Source organism: Octodon degus, unplaced genomic scaffold (assembly GCF_000260255.1).
Source record: "Octodon degus isolate 3935 unplaced genomic scaffold, OctDeg1.0 scaffold00032, whole genome shotgun sequence".
NCBI lineage: Eukaryota > Metazoa > Chordata > Mammalia > Rodentia > Octodontidae > Octodon > Octodon degus.
Genome location: NW_004524608.1, coordinates 17,012,926 through 17,025,092, shown reverse-complemented (window position 1 = coordinate 17,025,092; position 12,167 = coordinate 17,012,926). Strand labels below are relative to the sequence as shown.

The 12,167-nt window shown below is 37.3% G+C and overlaps 1 protein-coding gene across 1 annotated transcript in view; it reads left to right on the top strand.

Moving 5' to 3' along the window:
• The window catches only part of Gpd2 (glycerol-3-phosphate dehydrogenase 2), a 163,327-nt gene that overhangs the window by 130,229 nt on the left and 20,931 nt on the right, over positions 1–12,167 (top strand). The window contains exons 10-13 of the mRNA XM_004629912.3: positions 6,125–6,259; positions 6,485–6,660; positions 7,244–7,375; positions 8,555–8,713. Of these exons, the coding sequence (XP_004629969.1) occupies positions 6,125–6,259; positions 6,485–6,660; positions 7,244–7,375; positions 8,555–8,713 (602 nt within the window). The remainder of the gene's footprint in view (positions 1–6,124; positions 6,260–6,484; positions 6,661–7,243; positions 7,376–8,554; positions 8,714–12,167) is intronic.

Here is a 12,167-nt window from a genome sequence, read left to right as displayed (position 1 = left end):
CGTATTTGTCTCCTTTGTCAAAAATAAAGTAGTTTAGTATGCATGGGGTAGTTTCTACATCTTCTGTTTTGTTCCCTTGATCTGTTAGTCTAGTTCGTCCTTCCTTATTGATTTTGGTATATTGAACTATCCTTGAAATGAATTTTGCTTGGTCATGATGTGTGATCTTTTTTTGACAATTTGCTTTATTCTCTTGCTCATTTCTCATTGAGGAGTTTTGTGTCTGTGCTCATTATAAAGAGATGGCCTGTGAGCTCTTTTATGGTTGGGTCCCTTTCTGGTTGTGGAATCATGGTGGTACTTGCCTCCAGGAATGAGTAAAGAGTACTGCTTCCCTTTGGAAAATGCTTAATTTAGAAGAGTCATTAAATTCAGGGTTTTTAAATTGTTAAATGAAACAAAGAAATTGATTATCTTGTAAAACAAAACCCCAAGTATAAGAAGGTTTAAGAGGTAATTGATGAGCTCTGTGATTCAGTAATAAAATTCCTTCATTCTACTAGAGGTTTCATCGTAGAGTTGTTTTGATCATGGCTATGTGACTGTAACAGCTCTCGCAGAATTAAAAGATATGGTAATGATTATTTATTCTGACTATACCTATTCACTGCTTTGGAGTCTTTCTCCAGTAAATCATGATTAAAATTTGTTTACCAATGTATGAGGTTTCTATTGTTAGTAATTGGTTATAAAAAGCTCTAGTAACTTAGTTGTTACTTTTAATTCATGAGGTTAGAATTAATGTTTCACATGTTTAGCTATACTGTGCCCCATGGGCATAGATTATAACTGCGGCCCTCACAAGTTGTTACCAAATGTGGTGGTGGTGGTGGGATACAGAGTTTGTACTTCAGCAATAAATGGCACTGTGAAAACCTAGAGATTTGTGAAGATTGAACAGGTCATTAAGTCTCAAGGTGGGGGAACTAATAGATTCCCCCAGAACTTTATTTAACCATTTTTTTCTGGTCTAATAATATGGAAATACTGCATGCCAGTAACTGGTTCATATTTTAATTAGAATTGTACGATCCTTAAAATACATCTTTTTAAATAAATATAATCTCAACATTAATGATATAGTTCACAGATTAAAAAGCTAAATGCTGAAATCTCAAGAAAAAGTTAATGTATTTTAAGCACTTTGTCTAGTAGTAGTTTGTTTTGTTTATTTTGAAGATAAGTTTCAGGAGTAAGGAATAAAAGTGACATCAATGTGCTGTAATGTTTATGATAAATGGAAGATTTAGACATTATTTAAGTTTGGCTCTTTGTTCCAGAGAATACAAGTTTTGCCTGTTGTAATGGAAAAGGCATAAAGCATTTTCCACAGACTATCTGCATGTGCTTCAGATTTATCCTGGAAAGTCTTAATTTTTCATCAAATAACTTAAAATTAGTCAAAGGGGTCCAAATGTGGAAACACATTCCTAATCAGTGCAGCTAAGGAATTTCAGGCATTGGAGGCCCATGTGGTAACCACAGTGACATAAGTGGTATTGGTTAAGTTCTATTTTTGACTTGGAGGGTGATAGGACTCTAGTGGAAAGTTGTAGTAATTTTCTAGTTAGGTTTTTATTTTTTGTAAGTATTTAAATACATTTCATTATTTGTGTTGGGGGTTTAAACATTTTTTTTAATTTTAACTAGTAAAAGTTTGCAGTGCATAATGATTACAGTTATCATGAGAAGTTGGTACATGGACTTAACACATCTACATTGTTCAGACTGCCCTCTCTGTCCCTCTATCTCTTGGTCCTCTTTCCTTGTGTAGAAAGATTTATTTCTTACTACCTTCTGTTTTGTTCTTTAATTTCTTTATATTTTGGATTTGTTATTTAAGAGGATCATGAATACTTAAGCTTGTTTGTTTGATTTATGGTTTTAAAGTGATTTGTTTTCTTACAAATGACTCAGTTTATTCTTCTTTATGGCTGAATAGTCCTCCATTTTTTTGTGCTTTTACAAGACTTACATAATTTTGTGATGCAGAAGTTAACCCTTTGTAGCTGAAACCATCACGATTAAACATAGTTGAGAGAATGCAAACATCAGAGGGGCAGACCTAGGCCCCCCACATGGAAATCGCAGACATTTTCCCCTTAGCTTCAGGCTGTCTCATCAATTCATTATGTCCTTTCTTGGCTTATTTCAGTTAGAGTACCTGAACATGGGCTTCATTGAATACTGCCACAGGTATATGAAACCTCTTTTTTCTCTGCTTCTATGAGTTTGAGGATTGTAGACTATTTTGTAATAGTATAAGTGAAATTATTTAATTTATGTCCCTTTGTGATTGGTTTATTTATGTAACATAATGTCTTCAAGTTTCATCTGCTTTGTTGCATGTGTCAGAATTTCCTCCCTAAAAGCTGAATAATATTTCATTGTATTTGTGTACCACATTGTGTTTGTCCATTCATCTGTTGATGGACACTTTGATATTTTTTGGCTATTGTGAATAATACTGTGAACATGGGTGTTTAACTGTCCTCATCACTGACACAAAGTATCTGAAGCCAACAGCTTAAAGGAGAGATTTACTTTGGCTCACAGTTTGTAGAGATTTCAGTACATGACCCCTTGACTCCAAGGCAGGACAGCATGATAGAGGGGGCAGTAGAACACCTACTCAAGTTATAGCATGTGGGAAGCAGAGGGAAAGCAAGGAGGATCTGGAGAGGAGATGAACCCTTCCCAGGCATGGTCCCACTGACCCACCTCTTCAACCAGGCCCAGCCTCCTTGCAGCAAGGCAGCGGTAAGCCCATCACTCATTAACCCTGCAGAACCCAGTCTTTGAGCACATAACTAGGCATCTACATAGGAGCCATGGCAACAGCATAAACATTTTCTCTGATTTAAATACACTTTAGTATATATTTAAGAATGTTATTGCTAGATCATATGGCGATTCTAAGTGTTTAATATTTCAAGGAATTCCCATGTCTTTTTCATAGCACTTACACTATTTTACTTTTTAAAAATTAGTACATGTTTGCAATACATAATGTGTACATTCCTTGTGAGTTAGTGGTCCATGTATATAACGAATCTTTTATTTTATATTTCTGTTGTCTTTTTGTGGCTGGCTAAGCCCACCCTGGGGGCAGGGCTGGCTGGCATGTGGTGCCAGGGATAGAACCTTGGTCCCTGTGCTTTGCCTAAGCTTGCCTAACAAGGCACTTTAGACCATTGAGCTATTTCACCACCCCCACAAATCTTTTATTTTTAAGAGAGAGAGAGAGGGAAAAAAAACCAAAAAAACCCTTCAAGATAATAGGGTAACAGTGGTCAATACATTATTATTTACATAACAAATCTTAATTCCTTTTTTCCTTCTTTCTCTCTACTCCCTTTATCCTTCATCCCATTCCCATTTTAGAATGAGCTGCCTCACTATTTCTATTTCTCTCTCTTTTTTTCCCCCCTTTTTTTTGTTTTTTTTTTGTTTTGTTTTTTGAAACAAGGTCTTATTATGCAGTTCAGGCTGGCCTTGAACTTGCTTATGTAGTCCGGGCTGGTCTCGAACTCATGGTAAACCTCCTGCCTTAGCCTTTGCTTCCTAAGTGGTAGGAATGCAGGCATCCTGTTATCTCTTTTATGCTGCTCTACTTATAATTTTGGTTTCTCATATGAGAGAAACCATATGATACATAAGGTTGAGGGTCTGATTATATTTCTTACCATCAGTGCACAGGAGATCCAGTTTCTCCCTATCGTTACCAACACCTATGTTCTGGTTTAGTTGTTATTACTTTGTATTGTTTTTGTTTGATAATGATCATCCTAATGAGCATGAAATATCTCATTGTAGTTGTTATTTGCATTTCCCTCATGATTACTGTTCTCAGGTATCTTTTCATGTGCTTTACTGATCATTTCTGTATCTGATCTGCTTGCCTCAGCTGCTTTTAAGTCAATTATGAGTGCTGGTCAACAGCTCTTAACTATTCCAGGTTGCCTTATTTGGAGGGTTGCTAGCATTTGCTTTCTCTTTGGTATCAGTGTCAGTGGTTTCTAGCTTTTTCAGGTAGATTTAGATTATCTTTATAACAGAACAGTTCATTCTTTTTGAATATTTCTTGGAACCATCTAGACTCTCAGTTCTTTTGTGGGGTTTCTCAGTCTTTTAAAGTGCAGCCTCATGTACATTCATTGAATGCTGCTTTACCTTGCCTTGCCTTTCTTTCTTCTTTTCTTTTTTTTCTCTTTTTTGGAGGAACTCTTGAAGACATAGGGGTAGGCAAAGAGTTCATGAACAAAAATCAAATTGCATGGGTAATACTTGAAAGAATTAATAGCTGGGACGTACTTTTATTGAGAAGTTTTTGCATGTCAAAAGAAATTACCAACAAAGTGAAAAGACAACCTACAAATTTGGAAAAGATCTTAACTAATAAGATGTCAGACAAAGCTCTGCTCTCTAGAATTTATAAAGAACTAAAAAACATCAGGGCCCCAAAATTTAAAGATCCAATCCAGAAATGGGCATCTGAGATGAACACACACTTTTCAGAAGATGAAATTATAGAAGCGAATGAATATATGAAAAAATGCTCCACATTACTAGCCATCTGTGAAATGCAAATTAAAACAACACTGAGATACCATCTCATTCCAGAAAGGATGGCTATCATAAAGAAATCAACCAACAACAAATATTGGGGAAGCTGCGGGGAAAAAAGGAACCCTTCTCCACTGCTGGTGGGAATGTAGACTGGTACAACCATTGTGGAAATCAGTGTGGAGATTCCTTAGAAAACTAGGACTGGAAATCCCATTCAAACCAGCTATCTCCCTACTGGGGATACTGAAAATAACACATCATAGTACTATATGTGCACTTATATTTATAGCAACATAATTTGTGATAACCATATCTTGGAAACAACCAAAATGCCCATCACCTGAGGAATGGATGGAAAAAATGTGGTATTTTTATACAATGGATTATTACTCAGCTATAAAGAATGAGAAACTCGAAGGCTTTATCCTTAAGTGTATACCACTTGAAGATATACTCATAAGTGAAATAAACAAGACCCACTTGTGTAAATATCATGTAGTCTCTGTAGTGTAAGAACTAAAAAAAAAAATAGAAAGATATAGTACAATTAAAAGGAAAAAGAGAACTTAGGGATTAAACAATGAAGAGAGGGCAAGCAGAAAAGCTGGGAAACATAACAGGGGCAAAAGCATACATTTATATTCACAAGATGGTTAAGGCAATGATCCTAAGAATCTTCAGCAGGTTTTTGAAACTAGCAGTTAATTGGTAGGATTCTAACCCTGACTAACTGTATATGCTGATACCTGTGAACTAAGCAGCTGCACCGAAGATAGCAATATGTAATACTAGGGTCATGCTTGGAATGCTTGCCATTCTTGTCTTCTAAATACATACTGCTTGTCATGTCATATCAATTACTGTTATACTATCTCTGAAGTAAATGTTTATTTTTTTAAAAAGGGTAATAAATGAAACAAGAGACAGGAAAAAAAAGTCATAGGACTGTCCTGCTACAATGCTTTATATGATTTTATTTCTAAATTTCTGTGTAAAAATCTGTAATTGTTTATTCCTTTTTTTAAAAATATTTTTTCTCCTTTTTGGTCTTTTATTAATTTATTAAAACTCAAATTTTTTTATTTATTTACTTATTTGATACAGGATCTCACTACACAGTTCAGACTTACAGTGATCCTCCTGTCTCAGCCTCCCCAGTGCTGGGATTGCAGGTGTGCTCCACCATGTCTGGCTTCAGTGGCTAGCACAGCATGCCCAGGATTCTAGGGCCGGCATGGCATGCAGTACTTGGGATCGAACTTGGCACCTTGCACTTGCCATACAGGCACTTAGACCACTCCTAGCCCCCCCCCCCCTTTTTTTTTTTTTTTTTTTTTTGTTTTGAGACAGAGTCTTGCTATGCAGTACAGACTGACCTTCACATCACTTTGTGACTCAAGCTGGCCTCAAATTTGCAGTGACCCTCCTGCCTCAGTTTCCTTCCTCAAGTGCTGGGATTACAGGCATGCACTTCCACACCCAGCTTAATTTTTTCATACCTTTGGTAAGTTTATTTTTGAATAATCTCATAACCCATTATACTGCTTTTTGCTAGTGAGAAGAGGAGATGTCCTGGCAGCTTGGAGTGGTATCCGTCCCCTCGTTACAGATCCCAAGTCTGCAGACACTCAGTCCATCTCCCGAAATCATGTGGTAGACATCAGCGAGAGTGGCCTCATCACGATTGCAGGTACAGAAATGTCACCTTGTTATTTGAATGTTCTTTAGATGTGAACCTGACTAAATTGTCCCATGAGATTCTCTTCTAACTAATGAATAAAGTTTTTCATTTTATGATTCTGGTTAGAGTCTTAACATTGGTTTGCCATGTTTATAATTATAGGCAGTTTTTGTAATTTGTAAGCTGATTAATGGTTAATTAAAAGAAAACTAAGGGGTAGCAATTTCTCTGTAGGTGGGAAGTGGACAACTTACCGATCTATGGCAGAAGACACTGTGAATGCTGCAATCAAGTTTCACAACTTGAAAGTAGGACCTAGTAGGACAGTTGGACTTTTCCTTCAGGGAGGCAAAGATTGGAGCCCCACACTGTATATTAGGCTTGTCCAGGATTATGGACTTGAGAGTGAGGTAGGTAGGCATTACTGCATTGTCATACCGAACTTACTTCATCTCACTATTACTAACAACAGGATTGGCAGCCTCCATGTGAGGCATATCCTTTTGCTGAGAACATTTCTCTGTGTACTGTGAAAGTAAAGTTTTTTTTTTTTTAAAAAAAAAGGTGATCCTTCTTTACCATAGTTGCCTAAGTTGCCTAAAAATCAGTATACATTTAAGTCTCTAGTTTTAAACCTAGAGTCCATTTGGTTTATTCCTGTTGCACAGAGCTTCCCAAATTCTTTCTCATCTAAGTACAAGGAAGACTGTTCTTCAGAAGTGATGCCATGAGCAAAATGAAGCTGAAGCTTCATTAGTCATTGATACAAGTGATACATGAGTAGCTGAGTTAGTGCTGGGCTAAGCATCTGTGAGCCCAAGTGGTTTCCTCCCACAAAATCAAAACCTAACACTCTCTGAGAACTATTAGTTACAGGCTGTAAAAAAAAAAAAAAAGAGAAGGTAAGCATGTACTTTTTTTTGTTTGTTTTGCTTTGTACCTAAAATGTATTGGTAGTCAAAGTCCTTCCCTAATACAATTTTGTTCATGTAGGTGGCACAACACCTTGCTGCTACCTATGGTGACAAGGCTTTTGAGGTGGCCAAAATGGCAAGTGTGACTGGGAAAAGGTGGCCTATTGTTGGAGTGCGGCTGGTGTCAGAATTTCCTTACATTGAAGCAGAGGTATGTAACTGGTCAGGCACATCGGCACATCCTGTCTGCCAGGAACTACCATTCATCTGTTCATTCTTCATTTTCTTTAAGAATTGCAAGTGACTAAGTTTGAATGTGTATATGTTAGCTAAAACTTGAGAAAAGAGGGCCAGGTAGATACTTCAGTGGAATGAGTGCTTGCCTGGCAAGTGCAGGGTCCTGAGTTTACTCCCTGGTACCACTTAAAAAAAAAAAAAAAAAAAACCTTAAGAAAAATATCCTTCCACCCAGTGTAGATTCTCTTTCATTCACAAGATTTTAATTCTGAAATGATGTTGATATTGGTAATAATAAAATAGAATTCATTCTTCTCAAAGGAGCTTCCCAAGTCTTGTGAATTCACAGCTCTCTTTCTTTCGCAAATTTTTGTCTTTGCAAGTATGTGTTGTCCATTTCTTGCATGATGGCATACCTTCTTTTGACAGTTTCTTAAAAAGTTGAGTTGGCCCTGCCCCATGTGTGCTAAGACATGATTGAGACTGGGCATGGTGGTGTGTGCTTATAATCCCAGCACTTGGGAGGTTGAAAACAGGAGAATCACTACGAGTCCAGTCTACGTAGTGAGACCCTGTAGACTCTGTAGACGCTTTAAACCTTGTCCTAAATACAGAAAAGACCAAAAAAAAGGTTGAGTCTTGTTTCTTGTGTTATCGAATGTTCTGAACCCTGACAGCATACTTTTATTTGTGATCCATGGTACTTTGAGACACTGTTGTCCAGAAACTATTCACTTTTCCATAGATTGAGGATTTCTGTTCTCTGGTCACCCCAAAACAGAGGACTTTACAGCCTCCAGAGATGGGAGCATAACTTTACTCTTCCTTTGCCCATTTTGTTATGTAAATTAACATCTCTATTACGTATAAACAAAGAGAAGTAAGTGATTACTGTGACTGCTTAGTGGGGAGTCATGCAGTTTGCATGTTGATGCCAGGTTCTATTCAGAAGATGGCATTAACTCTTGTCCAATTTACTCCATTTCCCAAGCCCCCTTGGCACTGGGATACAGACTTGTGTTCTGTTGCTATTTGTCTCAAGTGTCTTGGAAAAACACAAAGTGTAAACAGAAATGTCAGACAACCTTTCAGAGCATCCAGTTTTTAAGTGAAATTTTATTTCCTCTTTTTAAATAACCTTTCTTTAATTTAGGTGAAATATGGAATTAAGGAGTATGCCTGCACCGCTGTGGACATGATTTCACGCCGCACTCGCCTGGCTTTTCTCAATGTCCAGGCTGCAGAAGAAGCCCTACCCAGGATTGTTGAACTGATGGGCAGAGAACTGAATTGGGATGAGAAGAAGAAAGAGGTATTATATAGGAGTCTTAAAAACTAGATTTCCCTTTAGAAATATTCTGTAACCTCATTAGGTTGTAGAACTACTATAATTTTTGATGGTAATCTTAAATTTCTTATAAATTTCTGTGTATACATATTTAGTATTGCCAGGCTTTATGAAGATGGAATATATGCTTGCACCACAATTTTGTTGTTCCTGGAAAAGGTCTTAAATTGATGGTCATAATCCCTGGAAAAGAAAGATAGGAATAATTGTGGTTAGTGTGTCTTTACGGTTTCTTTGAAAATACTCTTAGAATGTATTCAGTGAAATTCATATCCCTGCTAACTTGTCTTTGGTATGGTGGTTTCAGTCTCTGACCACCAAGTGCTTATCATTTGTGTTATTTGAGATTTTATGTTTGTATCTAAACTTTAATAATAAAGCCAGTAGTGTTCATAGGCACATATTTTTGTGTACACACACACACACACACACACACACACACACACACACAGGTTTATTGCAATAAACAGTAGCTTTTTATGTTTTTAAATTAACCCAAACTTTTATGATATGCAAAGGCTTATGACATATTTTCATAAGTTAAAAAAAAGAACAGTACTTTGGGCGCTTACTGGGTTTGGTTCCTTTCTCACTGTTTTCTCTTGAATCCATTTCATTTAGCTTTTTTTTTTTTTTTTTTTTTTTCACCACCACCGTGCTTTATTAATCCTGGTCAAGCTTACCAGAAATGTCCCCATTTTTCCTCAATATTCAGCTCTCAGCATTCATTTTAGTCACCCTGTTTACTGTATCAGACACAATTGGTTCTTCCTTCTTAAACTACTTTCTTGCGTTCTGAAAGACCACTTCTTTTGAATCAGCTCCTATCCCTCCAGATAACCCCCTGCAGACTTTTCCAGTCATAAATAGCTATTCTACTACACTTTACTTACTTTAGCTGACACCTTACTATGTTACTTTCTGTACCATCTCATACTTTGTCTAAATCCACCAGCAAATCTTAGAATAATTATGTTCAAATACTATTTCAATTCACCTTTTTCTCCTCACATTGAACTGTCACCCTTTTTTAGGCTTCTAGTAGTGCACATATGAATTAGTATGGATTTTCCTCTAAACTGATTCTTAATTTTAACAACTTGTAAACTAATCCAAAGCACTGGATATGATTAGTCAAAAATTTAGAGGGGAGTCCTGAGAGGGAGATATTATTTGAAGTTGGCTTCTAAGCTATCAAACTGATTATGGAGGTTGAAACTAGATGATGAAAATGGTTCCACAGCTGGTCCCTGGAGCACTGTCAAGAAGTTACAGAGATAAGCAAGAATCAGGAGAAAGAAAAAGTACCAGCTAATGAGTAAGCTTGAGAGGGTAAGACCAAGTTGTGTAACAATCCATGAGAGCTGTTCTTGAACATCATAGACTGCATGGTTTAAGCAGCAAGCATTTGTCACAGTCCTGGAGATTGAGGGGTTCAAGATCAAAGGACCAGAAGATTTGAGGTCAGATGGGGGTCCTGCTTCCTGATCACAGGCAGATGACCTGTTGCTGTTTCTCACATGGAGTATGTGAACATTATTTAGCATCTGTGACATACGCTGAATGAGCCAGGAAGGACTGGACATCTGGTCTGTTCATAAAACACTCTCATATTGGTGTAGAGACCCAAAGAGGGTTATATATCTGAGTGGCCTGGAAAATACAATGGAAAAGACAGATTTCTAGGCTTGACCTTAGCTTACCAGAGTCAGAGTCTTCAGAGATGAGAACATGTTCCTATATTTTCCAAATTGTCACCTAGTAATTTTAATGCTCTCTACTGTAGTGCACTGATGAGGTCACAGGTCAGACAGAGTGATTTCATCCTGACCTCCTTCTGTAGGGCTAACCTTTGCCCTGTATTACAGTTGAGCAGGCAGACTCATAGAGTGACCCCTAATCAGAGCAGTAAATTGTGAAGCTGGGATTGAACCCCAGGGTTCTGACCCTAGAGCATAAGCTCTGCCCACTCTGCTTTGCTACCTTGGATTGTAGTCGTTCCAGTTTGAAGTTGCAATTTGATCAGCAAAACTCTATACAGAGCACGAGAATGAAATTTACTCCTGTGCTTGTGACAGTCGCTGTTATCATAGACAAGGACTGGGGATAATAAGTTCTTACAGAAATTATAGTTGAAATAAAATGAATATGCAGCAGCATGTTTTTTGCAAGGAATTCACGCAGTAGGGGGTAGGAATGAGGAAAAATTTCTGTAAAATGGTTGTGTTTGGAAACTAGATTCATTTTTTAAACCTCATTTCAAATTTTGTGAGCAGATTTATATGCTTAGAAATGTTCTTCCATTTCCCCTTCCAAAGTAACAAAACTCAAAGACCTAAAGCTATTATTCTATACTTGAGACAAAGGAGTATTAATGAGAGTCATAGACAGTCTAGAGAGAACAAAGGAGAGGGAGGGAACAAAGAATTAAAAGGTTAGAAAGTTGGACTTCTGAGAAAAGGTTAAAAGCATTGGGAGCATTTAACCTGCAAAAGTGAAAGAAGAACAAGGTGATAAATAACTCCCTGTAAATGAATTGTGGTTGTTTTGCTGCTCAATACTTAATGAATGACTTGTTTACTGAATATTGCGCCTAATATTGAAGGGGGATAATAAACAGCTCATAGTTTCAAGGAAGGATCCTGAAATTTAATCGTGTAGTTCAGAAATGGATATATGTTTTCAAAATTTAGAGAAATATTTAGAATAACTGTTATGTAAGACAAATCCAGCCAACTTGGTAAAACTGGCTTGGAAGGAAGGCCTTGGCTGGCAGAGTTGGAGTTTAATAGGGGGATTGGCAGGGACGTTTAGAGACAATGCCAAATTGTGACTCCCAAGTCCTATGTGAGAAGACTACTACCTGGTCAAAGGAGTAGAAATTCTAAATTAAATAAAGAAAAGTGTTTTCTTCAGATAATTTGGAAACTTTGAAGTGTGTGTGTGTGTGTGTGTGTGTGTGTGTGTGTGTGTATTCAAGTCCAAAAGAGAACTTATTTCAAGACAGACCAGATTCTCACTTTGGGCTAAGCAGGAAGAGTTTTAGTATTCTTAGGATATATTGTGGGAAATGCTGCCATAATATATTTTGTAACTTTCAGATAAGGAATAAAGTTCATTGACTTTTTAAAAAAATGTATTTGGCACAGTGTCTCACTATGCATCTTAGACTCGCAGCTCAGATTCATAGTGATCCTCCTGCTTTCAGCCTCCCTAGTGCTGGGATTACAGGCATGCACCACCATGCCTGGACTCAGTTGCCAGCTCATCATGCCCAGGGCCAGGCTGGCATGTCATGTGGTGCCAGGGATTGAACCCTGGCCCCTTTGCTTGTCTAAGCAGGTGCTTAGTCTGTTGAGGTATCTTGCAGGGCCTTCACTAACTCTAAAGAAAATAAATAACACTTATGTAGATTGAG